Here is a 22,065-nt window from a genome sequence, read left to right as displayed (position 1 = left end):
GATGGTATGCCACCAGGATCTTATGTTTACATGTCTGCAAAATCAGCCTATATAAACTCTGACATTTTTCGTGACTGGCTAACAGAGCAGTTTTTACCTAGAAAACCTCCAGGAAAAGTTCTTCTTTTGGTAGATGGGCATGCCTCGCATCACAGTTCTGGAGAAACGCTTGAGTATGCTGATGAGAATGACGTTATAATTCTAAGCTTACCCAGTCATACAACTCATTTCCTACAGCCTTTGGACCGAGCTGTTTTTAAATCTCTAAAATCAGCGTGGAACAACGTGTGCAATAAATGGATGAAATCAAATCCTTCACGAAAAATTAGCAGGCTACAATTTGGTACATTAATATCAGAGGCTTGGGCAAAAGCAGCAACAACCTCAAATGCAATATCTGCATTTAAAAGTACAGGCATATGCCCATACGATCCCGATATCATACAGGATTATGCGTACTTGATTGATGAAAATGCAGAGAACCGTCAGCATGACGGTATGCCTGCTGAAATTAAAAAAAAATCCGACGAAGCAAGAGTTTGTACTCAGCCGGAGTTGCCGTTTGTTCCAAGCACGTTAGCTGAACCCATTGCTGGCCCTTCTTCTCGACCAGATAATCCTTTTCCAAACGAAGTTTTGTGGGAATTAGATGCAGAGCAAACACAACGTTCCTATAACCATAAATGAAACACCATCTGAAATAACTCCAGGCAAACTACTTCAGGAGTTATCTCCTGTTCCAGACTGCAGTACTGTAAATAAAGTACGAAAACGTGGTCAAAATGTTGCTGCAATTCTTACTTCGAAGGAAAATTTAAACAAAAAAGGACCAAAACTAAATACTTGCAACTTCCGGATAATAAGATGCCAAAAAAAAAAAAAAGACAAGCCTTAAAACAAAAGAAAACCGATTTAAAAAAAAAAAGTGACAGTGACTCAGAAATCAGTAGTGAAGAAATAGTATATCAAGATTCTGATGAATAAGAAAGCGAAGATGAATGCTGTACCGGATGCGGAGAAGAATATTCTGCCACTAAAAAAAAGGACGATTGGATACAATGTTTGTACTGCAAAACATGGTATCATGAAAATTGTAGCAAATATATTAACGTTTGCGATCTTTGTGGAAAGCTTTTGTCTAAGAAGAAATAATACTGCTTTTCTAATTTAGTAATTAACCCGAGAAAATAAAAGTTTCTTATATTTTTATGTTTTTTAAACATTTTGTTAATGTTATATCCCTGTTTTTTCGAAATACTTTTATGTTTAATTATTATTTTTTAATTAAATGTGTAATGAAAAATACTTATTAAAAGAAAACAAATGTTTATGTTTACAATTATCTTGTTTTTCTTGGTGGGGCATCACTACCAGTCTTGAAGGGCAACACTCCCGGATACTCAGGAGTTTATATTCTTAGTTTTATATTCCGGAAAAGGTGTCTAATTAGTATAACAGTCTTCACACATTAGATAACTTTTCTTTAATAAAAAAAAGTTTTGAGATATTAACTTAACAAAAAAAGTAGGGCATCTATCCCGGACTTACCCTAATATAGTTATAAATTACCTTGTATTACTTTTTACATGATTTTTTAATTTTAAATTTAATTTAAGGATTAAAATTACCAATCTTGAAGCCTTTTAACACCCTGCATTTATAGTTGTTTTTTTTTTTGGTATGTTTGTTTATATTCAAGATTCTTTTTATAGTTTTTCTTTGGTCTTTTTTAGCTACTGCAAGAATTCTTATTTAAGGTAATTTCAAGTGGTTTCTTTAAAGTGGTAGAAAATACGTTAAAAAGTATTCCAGTCCATCTAGAAAACGTCCAACTTTTAAATGTACGTAGTTGTTTTTTTCAAAAAGAGAGAAAAATATAAAGTTACAGCACAGCCCCGCTGTAAGCTGATCAATAATAAAGGACACATAATTTAAGCACAGGAGATGAAAAAGGACAAAAGGACATTTTCGAGGATATATTATTATTTCATAACTATTTGATTACATGGTCCAAAACATTTGAGAAACCACTTGAAACAAGTAGCCGAGGAATCTGCTGCAACTGATGTATGATGGATGTATCATAATCGTATGCCCTCACTTAATTCATATAGTAACAAAAAAATATAACATAAAAAAATAAATCGGGCACAAAATGTTTTAACAGATCCGGACATGTTTCAACACTTAAAGATACGATCACAAAAATTAGAACAAGACTTAAGTACCTAAGTATGGAAATATATTTATTTAATAATTTTTTTTTTGATAACCCGATGAGTGAATTTTTATAAATGTTTCACCGACGGGTCGGATTTTTAACGGTTTTTAGTATTTTTTTTTTGTAGGAACTTTTTAAATTATAGTAAGAGAAACCCAAACGTGTACGAAATAACCCATTTTTTTTCTTGGAATCTTTATGGACTATTCAGTGGACTAGTTCATGATGGCACTAACATTTTTTTCTTCATACTGGTATCACTAATAAAATAATTATAATTATATTGTTTTTCAGTTACTCGAGCACGAAAAGCCATATTTTTGAAAAAATTAATTCTTTTATCCCACAAGACAGGGCGGTTTTTTTAGGGTTTCTTATTTTAATCTTTTAAACAGTTTAAGTTGTGAAATCAGGCATAAAAGAGATTTACACATTAAAAAAGAGTTAGTGGACTACTTTTGGCTAAAACTCTTGTTCCTAATAACGCAAAATAGTTAGTTACACCCAACTTCAGTTGTATTAACGCATTAGTGATACCAGATGATTAAGTAAATCTATTATAAACTAAGGTGCTCTGAGCTTAAAATTGACAAGTTAATTCACAACCACTAAACATATATTGCACCTATTAAAGAGGAGCAAAATTAACACTATTTTTCGTTTTTTAAATCTTCTGCCTAACCCACACTGCCAAAATCTAACCCTTCGTAACTTAAAAGGGGACAATCGCTTTCCATTTTGACCGGTAAGACGCTGCTCAATAATTTGGTTCTTACCAATTCCGCATACGATGCCATAATCACATCTCTGATGTGTCTGAATGCGGTGATATCGTATACGGAGCGCGCGGTGTTGGTGAAATCGAAGGGTTCTTCGATGCACAGGTACTTCCATTGGTTCGGGTCGTTTTTGGGTGCTTTCACTTGTTTACAGGCTTCGATTAGTAGGCGACCACCTGCACGCACCGATATCGCGAACTGACCAAAGTCGAAGTTTGAATAATAACCGAAGAAACCTTTGGGAAGAAGAAAGTTATTAGTATTATAAAGCATTGTTGAAATGCAAAACTTGTTAATAACATATTGAAAATCAAAGAACCATTCAATAAATACAACTTATCCCACAAGAGTCAAATTCACGAGTGGACAATTGTTCAGTTAATCTATAATGTCTAATAAATCCCTAAATAGTGTAAACGCCTAAATAAATGCACATACCTAAACTACATTCTGTGTCTTTTTTTCCCTACAATATAAACAAATACTATTAAGAAAATAATCACCAAAATTCAATTCGCCCATAACTCAAAAACCAAGAAAGTTAGAACGTTGAAAATTTGTACAAAGATTCCTCAATTAAAATGATTAGACACCTATTTCAGCGTTTTTAAAAAAAATCTACAAGAAGATGAAAAAAAAAAGAAAATTGTGAAAAAATATGTTTTTTTAAAAAAAATCCTACCAACATGCCCATAACTCAAAAACCAAGAAAGTTAGAACGTTGAAAATTTGTACAAATATTCCTCAATTAAAATGATTAGACACCTATTTCGGCGTTTTTTAAAAAATGTACAAGAAGATGAAAAAAAAAAGAAAATTCTGAAAAAATGTGATTTTCTTTAAAAAAAATTCTTCCAACATGCCCATAACTCAAAAACCAAGAAAGTTAGAACGTTGAAAATTTGTACAAAGATTCCTCAATTAAAATGATTAGGCACCTATTTCAGCGTTTTTTTAAAAAATGTACAAGAAGATGAAAAAAAAAGAAAATTCTGAAAAAATGTGATTTTTTTGAAAAAAATCCTACCAACATGCCCATAACTCAAAAACCAAGAAAGTTAGAACGTTGAAAATTTGTACAAAGATTCCTCAATTAAAATAATTAGGCACCTATTTCGGCGTTTTTTAAAAAATGTACAAGAAGATGAAAAAAAAAAGAAAATTCTGAAAAAATGTGATTTTTTTGAAAAAAATCCTACCAACATGCCCATAACTCAAAAACCAAGAAAGTTAGAACGTTGAAAATTTGTACAAAGATTCCTCAATTAAAATGATTAGACACCTATTTCGGAGTTTTTTAAAAAATGTACAAGAAGATGAAAAAAAAAAGAAAATTGTGAAAAAATATGTTTTTTTAAAAAAAATCCTACCAACATGCCCATAACTCAAAAACCAAGAAAGTTAGAACGTTGAAAATTTGTACGAAAATTCTTCAATTAAAATGATTAGACACCTATTTCAGCATTTTTTAAAAAATGTACAAGAAGATAAAAAAAAAGAAAATTCTGAAAAAATGTGATTTTTTAAAAAAAAATCCTACCAACATGCCCATAACTCAAAAACCAAGAAAGTTAGAACGTTGAAAATTTGTACAAAGATTCCTCAATTAAAATGATTAGACACCTATTTCGGCGTTTTTTAAAAAATGTACAAGAAGATGAAAAAAAAAAGAAAATTCTGAAAAAATGTGATTTTCTTTAAAAAAAATCCTACCAACATGCCCATAACTCAAAAACCAAGAAAGTTAGAACGCTGAAAATTTGTACAAAAATTCCTCAATTGAAATGATTAGACACCTATTTCGGCGTTTTTTAAAAAATGTACAAGAAGATGAAAAAAAAAAGAAAATTCTGAAAAAATGTGATTTTCTTTAAAAAAAATCCTACCAACATGCCCATAACTCAAAAACCAAGAAAGTTAGAACGTTGAAAATTTGTACAAAGATTCCTCAATTAAAATGATTAGACACCTATTTCGGCGTTTTTTAAAAAATGTACAAGAAGATGAAAAAAAAAAGAAAATTCTGAAAAAATGTGATTTTTTTGAAAAAAATCCTACCAACATGCCCATAACTCAAAAACCAAGAAAGTTAGAACGTTGAAAATTTGTACAAAGATTCCTCAATTAAAATGATTAGACACCTATTTCGGAGTTTTTTAAAAAATGTACAAGAAGATGAAAAAAAAAAGAAAATTGTGAAAAAATATGTTTTTTTAAAAAAAATCCTACCAACATGCCCATAACTCAAAAACCAAGAAAGTTAGAACGTTGAAAATTTGTACGAAAATTCTTCAATTAAAATGATTAGACACCTATTTCAGCATTTTTTAAAAAATGTACAAGAAGATAAAAAAAAAGAAAATTCTGAAAAAATGTGATTTTTTAAAAAAAAATCCTACCAACATGCCCATAACTCAAAAACCAAGAAAGTTAGAACGTTGAAAATTTGTACAAAGATTCCTCAATTAAAATGATTAGACAACTATTTCAGCGTTTTTTAAAAAATGTACAAGAAGATGAAAAAAAAAGAAAATTCTGAAAAAATGTGATTTAAAAAAAAAAAATCCTACCAACATGCCCATAACTCAAAAACCAAGAAAGTTAGAACGTTGAAAATTTGTACAAAGATTCCTCAATTAAAATGATTAGACACCTATTTCGGCGTTTTTTAAAAAATGTACAAGAAGATGAAAAAAAAAAGAAAATTATGAAAAAATGTGATTTTCTTTAAAAAAATCCTTCCAACATGCCCATAACTCAAAAACCAAGAAAGTTAGAACGTTGAAAATTTGTACAAAAATTCCTAAATTAAAATGATTAGACACCTATTTCAGCGTTTTTTAAAAAATGTACAAGAAGATGAAAAAAAAAGAAAATTCTGAAAAAATTTGATTTTTTAAAAAAAAAATCCGACCAACATGCCCATAACTCAAAAACCAAGAAAATTAGAACGTTGAAAATTTGTACAAAGATTCCTCAATTAAAATGATTAGACACCTATTTCAGCGTTTTTAAAAAAATGTACAAGAAGATGAAAAAAAAAAGAAAATTCTGAAAAAATGTGATTTTTAAAAAAAAAATTCTTCCAACATGCCCATAACTCAAAAACCAAGAAAGTTAGAACGTTGAAAATTTGTACAAAAATTCCTAAATTAAAATGATTAGACACCTATTTCAGCGTTTTTTAAAAAATGTACAAGAAGATGAAAAAAAAAGAAAATTCTGAAAAAATAAGATTTTTTAAAAAAAAATCCGACCAACATGCCCATAACTCAAAAACCAAGAAAATTAGAACGTTGAAAATTTGTACAAAGATTCCTCAATTAAAATGATTAGACACCTATTTCAGCGTTTTTAAAAAAATGTACAAGAAGATGAAAAAAAAAAGAAAATTCTGAAAAAATGTGATTTTTAAAAAAAAAATTCTTCCAACATGCCCATAACTCAAAAACCAAGAAAGTTAGAACGTTGAAAATTTGTACAAAGATTACTCAATTAAAATGATTAGGCACCTATTTCAGCGTTTTTTAAAAAATGTACAAGAAGATGAAAAAAAAAAGAAAATTCTGAAAAAATGTGATTTTTTTGAAAAAAATCCTACCAACATGCCCATAACTCAAAAACCAAGAAAGTTAGAACGTTGAAAATTTGTACAAAGATTCCTCAATTAAAATGATTAGACACCTATTTCGGAGTTTTTTAAAAAATGTACAAGAAGATGAAAAAAAAAAGAAAATTGTGAAAAAATATGTTTTTTTAAAAAAAATCCTACCAACATGCCCATAACTCAAAAACCAAGAAAGTTAGAACGTTGAAAATTTGTACGAAAATTCTTCAATTAAAATGATTAGACACCTATTTCAGCATTTTTTAAAAAATGTACAAGAAGATAAAAAAAAAGAAAATTCTGAAAAAATGTGATTTTCTTTAAAAAAATCCTTCCAACATGCCCATAACTCAAAAACCAAGAAAGTTAGAACGTTGAAAATTTGTACAAAAATTCCTAAATTAAAATGATTAGACACCTATTTCAGCGTTTTTTAAAAAATGTACAAGAAGATGAAAAAAAAAGAAAATTCTGAAAAAATTTGATTTTTTAAAAAAAAATCCGACCAACATGCCCATAACTCAAAAACCAAGAAAATTAGAACGTTGAAAATTTGTACAAAGATTCCTCAATTAAAATGATTAGACACCTATTTCAGCGTTTTTAAAAAAATGTACAAGAAGATGAAAAAAAAAAGAAAATTCTGAAAAAATGTGATTTTTAAAAAAAAAATTCTTCCAACATGCCCATAACTCAAAAACCAAGAAAGTTAGAACGTTGAAAATTTGTACAAAGATTACTCAATTAAAATGATTAGGCACCTATTTCAGCGTTTTTTAAAAAATGTACAAGAAGATGAAAAAAAAAGAAAATTCTGAAAAAAATTGATTTTTTAAAAAAAAATCTGACCAACATGCCCATAACTCAAAAACCAAGAAAGTTAGAACGTTGAAAATTTGTACAAAAATTCCTCAATTAAAATGATTAGACACCTATTTCGGCGTTTTTTAAAAAATGTACAAGAAGATGAAAAAAAAAAGAAAATTCTGAAAAAATGTGATTTTCTTTAAAAAAAATCCTACCAACATGCCCATAACTCAAAAACCAAGAAAGTTAGAACGTTGAAAATTTGTACAAAGATTCCTCAATTAAAATGATTAGACACCTATTTCGGCGTTTTTTAAAAAATGTACAAGAAGATGAAAAAAAAAAGAAAATTATGAAAAAATGTGATTTTCTTTAAAAAAATCCTTCCAACATGCCCATAACTCAAAAACCAAGAAAGTTAGAACGTTGAAAATTTGTACAAAGATTCCTCAATTAAAATGATTAGACACCTATTTCAGCGTTTTTTAAAAAATGTACAAGAAGATGAAAAAAAAAGAAAATTCTGAAAAAATGTGATTTTCTTTAAAAAAAATCCTACCAACATGCCCATAACTCAAAAACCAAGAAAGTTAGAACGTTGAAAATTTGTACAAAGATTCCTCAATTAAAATGATTAGACACCTATTTCGGCGTTTTTTAAAAAATGTACAAGAAGATGAAAAAAAAAAGAAAATTCTGAAAAAATGTGATTTTCTTTAAAAAAAATCCTACCAACATGCCCATAACTCAAAAACCAAGAAAGTTAGAACGTTGAAAATTTGTACAAAGATTCCTCAATTAAAATGATTAGACACCTATTTCAGCGTTTTTTAAAAAATGTACAAGAAGATGAAAAAAAAAGAAAATTCTGAAAAAAATTGATTTTTTAAAAAAAAATCTGACCAACATGCCCATAACTCAAAAACCAAGAAAGTTAGAACGTTGAAAATTTGTACAAAAATTCCTCAATTAAAATGATTAGACACCTATTTCGGCGTTTTTTAAAAAATGTACAAGAAGATGAAAAAAAAAAGAAAATTCTGAAAAAATGTGATTTTCTTTAAAAAAAATCCTACCAACATGCCCATAACTCAAAAACCAAGAAAGTTAGAACGTTGAAAATTTGTACAAAGATTCCTCAATTAAAATGATTAGACACCTATTTCGGCGTTTTTTAAAAAATGTACAAGAAGATGAAAAAAAAAAGAAAATTATGAAAAAATGTGATTTTCTTTAAAAAAATCCTTCCAACATGCCCATAACTCAAAAACCAAGAAAGTTAGAACGTTGAAAATTTGTACAAAAATTCCTAAATTAAAATGATTAGACACCTATTTCAGCGTTTTTTAAAAAATGTACAAGAAGATGAAAAAAAAAGAAAATTCTGAAAAAATTTGATTTTTTAAAAAAAAATCCGACCAACATGCCCATAACTCAAAAACCAAGAAAATTAGAACGTTGAAAATTTGTACAAAGATTCCTCAATTAAAATGATTAGACACCTATTTCAGCGTTTTTAAAAAAATGTACAAGAAGATGAAAAAAAAAAGAAAATTCTGAAAAAATGTGATTTTTAAAAAAAAAATTCTTCCAACATGCCCATAACTCAAAAACCAAGAAAGTTAGAACGTTGAAAATTTGTACAAAAATTCCTAAATTAAAATGATTAGACACCTATTTCAGCGTTTTTTAAAAAATGTACAAGAAGATGAAAAAAAAAGAAAATTCTGAAAAAATAAGATTTTTTAAAAAAAAATCCGACCAACATGCCCATAACTCAAAAACCAAGAAAATTAGAACGTTGAAAATTTGTACAAAGATTCCTCAATTAAAATGATTAGACACCTATTTCAGCGTTTTTAAAAAAATGTACAAGAAGATGAAAAAAAAAAGAAAATTCTGAAAAAATGTGATTTTTAAAAAAAAAATTCTTCCAACATGCCCATAACTCAAAAACCAAGAAAGTTAGAACGTTGAAAATTTGTACAAAGATTACTCAATTAAAATGATTAGGCACCTATTTCAGCGTTTTTTAAAAAATGTACAAGAAGATGAAAAAAAAAAGAAAATTCTGAAAAAATGTGATTTTTTTGAAAAAAATCCTACCAACATGCCCATAACTCAAAAACCAAGAAAGTTAGAACGTTGAAAATTTGTACAAAGATTCCTCAATTAAAATGATTAGACACCTATTTCGGAGTTTTTTAAAAAATGTACAAGAAGATGAAAAAAAAAAGAAAATTGTGAAAAAATATGTTTTTTTAAAAAAAATCCTACCAACATGCCCATAACTCAAAAACCAAGAAAGTTAGAACGTTGAAAATTTGTACGAAAATTCTTCAATTAAAATGATTAGACACCTATTTCAGCATTTTTTAAAAAATGTACAAGAAGATAAAAAAAAAGAAAATTCTGAAAAAATGTGATTTTCTTTAAAAAAATCCTTCCAACATGCCCATAACTCAAAAACCAAGAAAGTTAGAACGTTGAAAATTTGTACAAAAATTCCTAAATTAAAATGATTAGACACCTATTTCAGCGTTTTTTAAAAAATGTACAAGAAGATGAAAAAAAAAGAAAATTCTGAAAAAATTTGATTTTTTAAAAAAAAATCCGACCAACATGCCCATAACTCAAAAACCAAGAAAATTAGAACGTTGAAAATTTGTACAAAGATTCCTCAATTAAAATGATTAGACACCTATTTCAGCGTTTTTAAAAAAATGTACAAGAAGATGAAAAAAAAAAGAAAATTCTGAAAAAATGTGATTTTTAAAAAAAAAATTCTTCCAACATGCCCATAACTCAAAAACCAAGAAAGTTAGAACGTTGAAAATTTGTACAAAGATTACTCAATTAAAATGATTAGGCACCTATTTCAGCGTTTTTAAAAAAATGTACAAGAAGATGAAAAAAAAAAGAAAATTCTGAAAAAATGTGATTTTCTTTAAAAAAAATCCTACCAACATGCCCATAGCTCAAAAACCAAGAAAGTTAGAACGTTGAAAATTTGTACAAAAATTCCTCAATTAAAATGATTAGACACCTATTTCGGCGTTTTTTAAAAAATGTACAAGAAGATGAAAAAAAAAAGAAAATTCTGAAAAAATGTGATTTTCTTTAAAAAAAATCCTACCAACATGCCCATAACTCAAAAACCAAGAAAGTTAGAACGTTGAAAATTTGTACAAAGATTCCTCAATTAAAATGATTAGACACCTATTTCGGCGTTTTTTAAAAAATGTACAAGAAGATGAAAAAAAAAAGAAAATTCTGAAAAAATGTGATTTTTTTGAAAAAAATCCTACCAACATGCCCATAACTCAAAAACCAAGAAAGTTAGAACGTTGAAAATTTGTACAAAAATTCTTCAATTAAAATGATTAGACACCTATTTCAGCGTTTTTTAAAAAATGTACAAGAAGATGAAAAAAAAAGAAAATTCTGAAAAAATGTGATTTTTTTGAAAAAAATCCTACCAACATGCCCATAACTCAAAAACCAAGAAAGTTAACGTTGAAAATTTGTACAAAGATTCCTCAATTAAAATGATTAGACACCTATTTCGGAGTTTTTTAAAAAATGTACAAGAAGATGAAAAAAAAGAAAATTCTGAAAAAATGTTATTTTTTTGAAAAAAATCCTACCAACATGCCCATAACTCAAAAACCAAGAAAGTTAGAACGTTGAAAATTTGTACAAAAATTTTTCAATTAAAATGATTAGACACCTATTTCAGCGTTTTTTAAAAAATGTACAAGAAGATGAAAAAAAAAAGAAAATTCTGAAAAAATGTTATTTTTTTGAAAAAAATCCTACCAACATGCCCATAACTCAAAAACCAAGAAAGTTAGAACGTTGAAAATTTGTACAAAAATTCTTCAATTAAAATGATTAGACACCTATTTCAGCGTTTTTTAAAAAATGTACAAGAAGATGAAAAAAAAAAGAAAATTCTGAAAAAATGTGATTTTTTTTAAAAAAAAATCCTTCCAACATGCCCATAACTCAAAAACCAAGAAAGTTAGAACGTTGAAAATTTGTACAAATATTCTTCAATTAAAATGATTAGACACCTATTTCAGCGTTTTTTAAAAAATGTACAAAAAGATGAAAAAAAAAAGAAAATTCTGAAAAAATGTGATTTTTTTGAAAAAAATCCTACCAACATGCCCATAACTCAAAAACCAAGAAAGTTAGAACGTTGAAAATTTGTACAAAAATTCCTCAATTAAAATGATTAGGCACCTATTTTAGCGTTTTTTAAAAAATGTACAAGAAGATGAAAAAAAAGAAAATTCTGAAAAAATGTGATTTTTTTGAAAAAAATCCTACCAACATGCCCATAACTCAAAAACCAAGAAAGTTAGAACGTTGAAAATTTGTACAAAGATTCCTCAATTAAAATGATTAGACAACTATTTCAGCGTTTTTTAAAAAATGTACAAGAAGATGAAAAAAAAAAAAGAAAATTCTGAAAAAATGTGATTTTCTTTAAAAAAAATCCTTCCAACATGCCCATAACTTAAAAACCAAGAAAGTTAGAACGTTGAAAATTTGTACAAAAATTCCTCAATTAAAATGATTAGACACCTATTTCAGCGTTTTTTAAAAAATGTACAAGAAGATGAAAAAAAAAGAAAATTCTGAAAAAATGTGATTTTTTTGAAAAAAATCCTACCAACATGCCCATAACTCAAAAACCAAGAAAGTTAGAACGTTGAAAATTTGTACAAAGATTCCTCAATTAAAATGATTAGACACCTATTTCGGAGTTTTTTAAAAAATGTACAAGAAGATGAAAAAAAAGAAAATTCTGAAAAAATGTGATTTTTTTGAAAAAAATCCTACCAACATGCCCATAACTCAAAAACCAAGAAAGTTAGAACGTTGAAAATTTGTACAAAAATTCCTCAATTAAAATGATTAGACACCTATTTCAGCGTTTTTAAAAAAATGTACAAGAAGATGAAAAAAAAAAGAAAATTCTGAAAAAATGTGATTTTTTTAAAAAAAATTCTTCCAACATGCCCATAACTCAAAAACCAAGAAAGTTAGAACGTTGAAAATTTGTACAAAAATTCCTCAATTAAAATGATTAGACACCTATTTCAGCGTTTTTAAAAAAATGTACAAGAAGATGAAAAAAAAAAGAAAATTCTGAAAAAATGTGATTTTTTTAAAAAAAATTCTTCCAACATGCCCATAGCTCAAAAACCAAGAAAGTTAGAACGTTGAAAATTTGTACAAAAATTCCTCAATTAAAATGATTAGACACCTATTTCAGCGTTTTTAAAAAAATGTACAAGAAGATGAAAAAAAAAAGAAAATTCTGAAAAAATGTGATTTTTTTGAAAAAAATCCTACCAACATGCCCATAACTCAAAAACCAAGAAAGTTAGAACGTTGAAAATTTGTACAAAAATTCCTCAATTAAAATGATTAGACACCTATTTCAGCGTTTTTTAAAAAATGTACAAGAAGATGAAAAAAAAAGAAAATTCTGAAAAAATTTGATTTTTTAAAAAAAAATCCGACCAACATGCCCATAACTCAAAAACCAAGAAAGTTAAAACGTTGAAAATGTGTACAAAGATTCCTCAATTAAAATGATTCGACACCTATTTCAGCGTTTTTTAAAAAATGTACAAGAAGACGAAAAAAAAAGAAAATTCTGAAAAAATATGTTTTTTTAAAAAAAATTCTTCCAACATGCCCATAACTCAAAAACCAAGAAAGTTAGAACGTTGAAAATTTGTACAAAGATTCCTCAATTAAAATGATTAGGCACCTATTTCAGCGTTTTTTAAAAAATGTACAAGAAGATGAAAAAAAAAGAAAATTCTGAAAAAATGTGATTTTTTTGAAAAAAATCCTACCAACATGCCCATAACTCAAAAACCAATAAAGTTAGAACGTTGAAAATTTGTACAAAGATTCCTCAATTAAAATGATGGACACCTATTTCAGCGTTTTTTTTTAAATATACAGGCAGGATGAAAAAAATGAAGTGCCGATAATCAGTTTTACTTGGTAGGTTTTAATGTAATTTTTACAGCTTTTTTCTTTTTGAATGAGTTTTTTGCTAAATTTAATGTTTTAATTTTTATTCTAAAAAAATGAGGAGAATGTAGCGAGAGCCTTCAAAATGATTTTCATGTACATATATAAAATAAATTTAGGTGAAAAATTGAATAAGATACAGCAGTCTTGGTGTACCATGTTTAATAGTCACTTTTTCCCCAAAAATTCAATTTCCATCCTAAATAATTCAAAAACTATTTTAAGGATCTTTATAAGGTTTTTACTGATAGCTTTCAAGCGTTTTCCAAGGAACAAATTCATATAAGAAGAATTTTTATAGCCCAAAAACTGTCAGAGTTACACTCAGATTTATAAGAGATGGTTCTGAGGGAGGGCACTTCTCAGTAACTTATATATAATAATCTAAATATTATAATTTTCAACTGATCTTTTAAATGAATTGATTCTCACCAATAAAAAGCTCCGCCAAAGATTGGGTGTTGCAAGACTGAAAGTCCCCCATAACGTCCAAATCTTCAAGAAAATCCGAAATATTGTTCTTGTCGGCGTTAAAATAATCCGGATACAGATGATGAAGGCACGGTAACACCGAGGGCGAAACTCCACCTAAAAAAAAATTATAATTTTTTATAAACACCCGTTATTATTACCCCAAAAAAGTCGAATAACTTTTCTTACATTGCAAATAGTGTATGAGCATCAACGTCCACGAATAACTGGACACCGTCAAATTTTTAGCGTCGTTGATGTTGTTGGCCTGTGCCCATAATTTAATGATAATAACCAGAGGCCGTACACGCCAATCACATCTCGCATAACAGTACAACAGGTGGCTGTTGAATATTCCAACGGAATTGTTACAGTTTAAGTCTACTTCGAATCCGGTTGATGCCACTTGGAATTTTAGTATTGGGACTTTGGCCAAGATTAGCTCGGGATTTACTATAAAACCTGGAAATTAGGATAAAAAGATTTAAGGTGCAACCAAAGGGTCAAATTACTATATACACGGTGTTTCATAATTAGTCAGACAAACTTGGAGGGGTTGTACTCAATACTCAAATATTTATTTCCATAGACTCATACAAATCAGTACCAACCCTTGTCGTATTCTAATTTAATTTTCAATAAATAATGTATTGTATTACACGAGGAAAGCCTAAATTATAAAGTTATTAAGTAAGAAAGATGAAAGATTTCATTAGTTTGTATCTTTGTTAACAAAAATTTTCCTTTTTTTAGGTGTTTTGGCTGTGCCGAAGCATTTTGCCACTTCTGGTTTAAGTACGTTCTTAAATAAGCTGGATGTAGTCTTTGAAAGTCAACAACTCCTCTTCTTTTAATGTGTCTGAAATCCGAGGTATTCCTATTATGTTTCAAATACTAACACTATGATATTGTGCATAAAATTTATAAATAAAAAATTGGTAAGGTATTTTGTAAACTAAACCACTAACCAAAAATATTAATTATCTGAAAATTTAAGACGGGGACACTCTCTTCGCGCTTCTGGGGTCTTTCAGAGCGACTTTGAATAACAACAAAAAAAAATTTGACCACGGTTTAAAGGATTCTCATATAAGGATCGGATTAAGGATATCTACATTATTGTTTACCTAATTTTACTACTCTACACTGTATGCGTCCTAAATAAAATTATAAGACCTAAACATACAACTTTTAAAAAGGCCTTAAGAAAAAACAAATAAAAAATCTACAATTAACTAAAGACTAAGAAAATAAGAAAACTACAGCTTTTAACAAACAAACAAATACGAATTATGGGAGTAAGGATGAGACGCTGCAATTTAAATATTCTGTTACCGTATAAAAGGAATTTTTAATTAAAATTCTTTTCAATAAAGCTTTGACATTATTTAGCTTCTCAATTTTTTTTTAATTCAATGGGAAGATTATTGTATAATTTAATTGGTAAAACTACTGGGCTGTTTGCCGCTTTGGTTAATTTATGTTTGGGTAAATCTAAATTTAAGTTAACCCTGAGTTCATAGTGGGTACCTCTAGACAAAGAATAATCAGACAGGTTACGCTTTATATGTATGACCGAAGGCTTAAATAAAATAGTTTTAATTATTTTTTTCTGGGCCGCAAGAACCTCACCACTTATAGAACAGTTAGCCCAACACATTATGCCATATGACAAACATGACTGGACATAACGATAGTAATAAGTAACTGTCAGATCACATAGGCATAAATTGATAATTTCTTTAAAATCATATCTACATGATAAGACCAACTAAGTTGTTCATCGATTAATATTCCTAAGTACTTGACAACCTTATTTTGTTCTATGGTTTTGTTATGCATTTTAACAAGCAAGCTTTTATTCAAATCGGTAAGACTAAAAAATATCAGTTGTAGGGGGCCTCCAAATAAGCAAGCTTGCCTAATGAACCCCTATCCGAAAATCATTATATTTTGAGATATAATTTTAAGGAAAAATCTTATTTTTCTGAAAATTAGTAGGTAGTTTCTATTCATCTCGTACTATTTTTTAATACATAATTTAATTTTTTATTTTACCAGTGGCGTCCTAGAACCTAGTGAAAAAAATGGTAAGCCACTGTTTTTTCCTCAAATATAAAATATTTTTCTCAATCTATTATTTTTTTCAATAATGGGTATTGGTTTTATAGATTACCATAATTACCGAATCAATCTTTTTGAACCACTTATTTTAATACCAAACTTTGCAGATTGTCTTATGGCAAATAAAAATATATGAACACTCTTAACAAGTTTCAAAACTACTTACAGGTTTACACAGATGGTTCTAAGACTGCAGAGGGCACAGGATGTGCATTTACTATCCCTAAATTAAAGATTCAAATGGGTTTTAGATGTGAAGAAAATGCTTCCCTTTTCACGAAAAAATGCGATCTCTGCGAGGAAGTTAAAATGCGAATACAAAATAATGCGTTGACGAAAGAGAAAAAAAATAGCTACGAGAAACATCTTAAAAAAAAATGCATGCCGCAACAAGAAGAAAAGTGACAGAGATACAAATACAACATTTTTAGTCTTTGACTTACAGAATGTTCTGAGCTGTCCTCATGCGGAAGTAAGCAATTTTTATTACAACAGCAAACTAAATGTCTATAACCCGACTGCACTTTTATCATCCACCAAGCAAATATACTGCTCCTTGTGGCATGAAGGCCTCATGGGAAGAACTGGAAATGATTTGGCTTAATGGAAGTGCTTTAATGAAAATTTTGGAGGCGGTTTTTGCGGATAATCCAGGTTTAAGTACTTTGGTTTTATGCTGCGTTCCGCAAAACAGGAACTCTCTAATGTCAGCTGCAATTTCTATTTTCATAAACGAGCATCCACATATTCATTCCATAACCATGAAATTCTCTACTCATGCAACCAAGAAATTGATTCGGTACATAGTTGCATAGAAAGGGTATTAAAAAAAAACTGAATATTATTCACCTTTATCTTTGTTGCGAATTCTATTAAAAGTGAATGCTAAGAAACCATATAAAATTATACAATTAAAGGAAGCTGATTTTAAAGATTATAAAGCATGTACAATTACAAATCTGTTCCTTTTAGCCAGGTCGTTGCCTTAAAATTCACAAAATCTCAATTTGAAGTCGAATATAAAGATCTGATGCTAAAAAAATCAGCAATAAAATGCAACTTCCATTACGTATATCTTGTAACAAATCTATTCCCCGAAATAAAATACAAGCTACTAAAAGTATGTATAGATGGATGCCCTAATATGACCAAGCTTTTTATACCGCAATATTTCCAAAATAATTTTTCTTTGGTTTTAAGTTTGCTTTATTAGAGGTATTTCTAAGAATATCGTTTTTACTTTCATAAAAACAAAGTGTTAAGATGATTTTTTTAGTGCTTAAAAAAGATAAAGTTGTTTGTTACATAAAATTTTTTGTTAATATGTCAAAGTGGTATGTTTTTTTCATGCCTAATAATTTAGCACAAAACTTTTTTTTTCAAGTTTTGTTTATGCATCCTAATAAGTTGCATTGAAACCTAACTCATCTAAATATCTTAAAAATCTATCTTTAGCACCAAAGGATTTAATGCACACAGTATAACTTTAAAGTGACGATTTATTAATTATCTGTTAATCAACTTACCACATTTCATCAAAGAATTTTTAATATTATATAACTGATGTAAAGCATCCAATCGTGGATCTTCCGTAAACGGCCTAATGAGAAGACACATGTCAATGTCGCTGGAATCAAGCCCAAAACCCGTCATCGTCGACCCCACAATATATAAAGCGTAATTGGTTAAACAACCCTAAAAAACACGTAATAAATTTGATGTTTTTACCATCTAAAAGCCGAAATGTTACCCTTATATACAGGAACAAATCCTTCCATATTTGAATTTTATTCTCGAAAGATTTTTTTGTTTGAGCCTTGACTTTGAATACGTCATACAAAGAGGTGCTAAGACTATCGTATGGTCCTCCGTTTAGTAATTGCGGTGGATGCGGATCGATTTTCATTATTTCAGCTCTAGCTTTAAATCTTAAATGATCTAAGGTTTATTGATAATTTAGTTTTTTAAAGGTCGTTTATTACCTGTTTGAGATGCCATTGACCCTATTAGTAAGGAAATCTATGGTGTTTTTGTATTGTGGCAAAGGTCTTCTGTGAGGTTGTCGGCCATTGTTTGATGGGTTATTTGATTGGGTGTTGTTGCTATATCTAAAAGAGAATAAGATTCAGACTTTTTGGACTATTTTTTGATTTTATTTCAGGTTTTCTTTATCTTCCAAGCGTTATCAGAAATTATTTTTTAAGTTTTATTCCGGCCTTTTTGGGGTTGGCATAAAATTATTTGATTACATCACATGATTTTTATAAAGTTAAATTGCATAATAACATTATTAATCCCAAGAAAATATGGGACATAATGAAAAAAGTGACTAATATATAAGATAACCTTAAGGCAATACTAAACAAAAAAAATGAGACCATCCGAGATCCTTACTTAATATCCACTTAAGAGTTTAACAATTTTTTTAAAAACATAGGTCCCGAGTTAGCGGAAAAAATAAAACCTCCCGATATAAATGTTCATGTAGCCACCAAGTCACATGTAGAGTCTTGCTATTTTACACCAGTAACCGCAAATGAGCCAATGGGCATAATCAAATCACTAACAAATCATGTAAAGAGCGGTGAGGATCACATTACTTCAGAAGTCTTAAAACAGAATCACAATCACTTGATTTCACCTTTGCTGCATGTTTGCATTAATTGCATTCTTGGTATGGGAGTCTTTCCAAAGTTTGCTAAAAAAAGCAAATATAGTCCCAGTCTTTAAAAGTCGTAATAGGGAATTAGTTTCCAATTGCTTTAATAAGTACGATAAGTAAATTCAATTCAATTCAATTTATTAGGTAATAATGCACATTATATAAATACAATAGACATAAATGACACCTAGATACAGAGGTATCTGTGTATGCCACATGATTCAAAACAATTACTTAAATATAAATTATAATAAATTAACTTAAATATACATAAAATATTCTCTCTATGGAGTAGTTAGTATAGGTATCTAATAATTACATAATATAATACTGAATTTATAATATATAGGTATATCACACAGAACTAAGTTAATAATATATAATGCATATATAATGAGCTTTAGAGATTGGCCCTAGATCACATTTTAGATAATATTCATTATATGTAGATCATTATATCTATCCTACAAAAACCAAGAAATTAACTAGAAAAAAATGATATTAAATAAAGTATATGTTAGCTCACAATTCTAATTAGTAACTAAGACATTAAACTTTTTTAAAAATTTTACTTGCTTAATTTCATTTGGCAATAGGTTATAAAATTTGGGGCCCAAGAAAAATATTGTTTGCTGACTTAATGTCCGGTTTACTTGAGGTAGGAGTATATTTTTATTTAAATTGCACCTGGTTTGATGATGATGATTAGTAATTGTTTGTTTAGAATGATGTTTATGTATATAGGAACATCACCTTTATACAATTCATTAATTGAAAACAATCTGGGTTTTTTAAACATTATTTTTATGATTGAATTCTGTACAATTTTAAGTGCACCAATACTGTTTTCGTAAGCTGCGCCCCAGAGCAATATTCCATATCTTAGTAATGGTTCAATTAAACCCTTATATATCAAAATCAGTATTTTTCTTGAAACAATTTCTCTAAGAATATAAAAATTATGGATTAGTGCTCCGATTTTTTTTTTTAATATATTACATGATGATCCCATTTTAAGTTTTTATCTATGTATACACCTAAGTATTTAATTGAATCAACCTGTTCAATAGAATTTTCTATATGGTTGACTTTAATATTTTGGAAATCTGGTCTACCGGTGTCCTTTATAGAAAATATAATGAACTTTGATTTTTTGCTATTTAGAGCGAGTTTAAAGGTGTCTAAAATTTTTTTATTAAGGCCAGACCATAATGAAATTTTGATTAAACATCTTCCCATGAAAACCACAGAAGTATCATCTGCGTAGGATACTCTCTCCCCACGTAAATCTATCTCATTTATACCATTCATGTAGATATTAAATAGTATGGGTCCCAGCACAGTGCCCTGTGGCACCCCAGTCCTTACAATCCCTGGCTCGCTAATAGTATCCTGAATTTTGGTGTATTGTACCCTATTTGACAGGTAGTTCTTTAAGAGTAACAAAACGTTTCCTCGTATACCATATTTTTCCAGAACTTCCAATAAGATTGAATGGCAGACTGTATCAAATGCGTTTTAAGGGTCCAGGGGCCGTATTTTCGAAACCATGCGAGAATCTTCGAATGCGAACAAAGTCGAGCGGCAAAATTCGCACACGAATTAAAAAGTGCATTTTTGAACAGCACTCGAAATTTGATTCGCATGCGAACATGAAATGTAGTGGCAACGTAGCAAAGTCGAGTGCTATTGGAGGCCGTGTCAACCGGGATGAAGACGATAAAGATTTAACCTAACCTAAAATTTAAGTTTAAAAACATCAGGGAATTTTGAGGTTTTTTCATGGCGTTTCTTGAGTTTTTGCGAATTGACTTTTTTTTTAAATGAATTCAAAAAATAAAAAATATTGCGGTTTTGTGTCGAGCGATCGAAAGAAAGAACTAATTTCATTTATGGAAGAGTATCCGGAATTAAAGTCGGGCAAATTCACCCAACATTTTTCGGCTAAAACTGCACAAGCCTTGTGGATAAAACTAGCGGACATATTACACACTTACACAGTCTCTGGAGCACATAAAGAGCACATCATCGTAATAGGCTTGTTTAATCTATATTATTAAATTGAGAATCTGAATACATTTCAAATGGGTCAAGAAATGAAGAGTACATCCTATTCCTTCTATCTGCCAGAGTTTTAGTCTCTTCCAGTGCATCGACGACTTTTCTTTGCACAATATTGTTTAATCTTGCTATTTGATTATTCTTATTTTTTTTTCAATAAACAACAAGAAAACACTACAAAAAAACTTAACCAACTCACAAATTAAGAAAAAAAACAAAGCTAGTTTAAAATCAAAACAAGACAAGCGGCAGAATCGCACACGAACTTTGAAATTCGAATGGTATATACCCATTCGAGACACCGCATGCGAAAATGTTCGCATACCAAGCGGTCGAAAATACGAATATCGATTTTTCGTGCGAAATCCTCTAATTTCGTATGCGAATCAAAGTCGAATGGTTTCAAAAATACGGCCCCAGGAATGCCACAAAGCACTTACTATTATTGTCTAGATGTTCAGTTATAGTACCCACAAGTTCATACATGGCATCCACTGTGTTCATACCAAAGGTAAACCCAAATTGGTTCTTTGATATTGTTATAATTAAGATAGGATGTCTTTCTTTCTCAGAGATTTCTCAAAGATTTTGGCAAAATTAGAAATGGTACTTATAGGTCTGTAGTTTTCCATGTGTTGTTTCTTATCTGATTTGAAGATGGGATTCACGGTGGATACCTTGAACTGGTGTGGTACTTTTCCAGTCTGAAATATTATAATATGTACTAGAGGTTCTAATAGGTATGAATGAAGAGACTTTCTGACTTTATTACTTTTGATGTTATTCCATCCTTACCTGGGGAGCAGTTATTTTTTAGGGAGCTTAGTTGAAAAATGCATAAAAGTCAAACTGCAGTCTTTCCATGATAAAAACTTACTTTACAGGAATCAATATGCATTTAAAAAGAATTAGAGTGCAGTCACAGAGTTGATCCTTAGGAGCTTGGATGATGGAAAGAGTTTTAGGGATTTTCCTGGATCTAAAGAAAGCATTTGACACTGTAGCACATCACACTGCAGAGACTCACATATGCACTACCTCTAATACTATAAAATAGGTATTGCATAAAAATTAATAGAAAGTTACTTAAAAGATAGAACAAAACGTGTTAAGATTGGAGATGCTGTAAGTGGTGTTCCACAGGAGACGGTGTTGGGTCCACTCTCAAATCAAATCAAATATGCTTTATTGTTTTTCAACATTGAGTTATAAACAAAGCAAAAATTTAATAATATCGAAAAAAAATATAATGATACAGTTAAGAACAAAA

The 22,065-nt window shown here is 29.1% G+C and overlaps 1 protein-coding gene across 1 annotated transcript in view; it reads right to left on the bottom strand.

Moving 5' to 3' along the window:
• Positions 1 to 925: 925 nt before the first annotated feature.
• LOC126733684 (poly(A) RNA polymerase gld-2 homolog A-like) overlaps positions 926 to 22,065 on the bottom strand; it is a 26,618-nt gene continuing 5,478 nt past the window's right edge. The window contains exons 4-9 of the mRNA XM_050437056.1: positions 18,055 to 18,180; positions 17,823 to 18,000; positions 17,599 to 17,767; positions 14,138 to 14,410; positions 13,910 to 14,065; positions 926 to 3,236 (exon numbers count right to left, since the gene is read on the bottom strand). Of these exons, the coding sequence (XP_050293013.1) occupies positions 2,899 to 3,236; positions 13,910 to 14,065; positions 14,138 to 14,410; positions 17,599 to 17,767; positions 17,823 to 18,000; positions 18,055 to 18,180 (1,240 nt within the window). The 3' untranslated portion in view covers positions 926 to 2,898. The remainder of the gene's footprint in view (positions 3,237 to 13,909; positions 14,066 to 14,137; positions 14,411 to 17,598; positions 17,768 to 17,822; positions 18,001 to 18,054; positions 18,181 to 22,065) is intronic.

Source organism: Anthonomus grandis, chromosome 3, assembly GCF_022605725.1.
Source record: "Anthonomus grandis grandis chromosome 3, icAntGran1.3, whole genome shotgun sequence".
Lineage (NCBI taxonomy): Eukaryota > Metazoa > Arthropoda > Insecta > Coleoptera > Curculionidae > Anthonomus > Anthonomus grandis.
The sequence above is the reverse complement of the archived record's forward strand: the minus strand, read 5'-3'. Positions and strand labels throughout refer to the sequence as shown.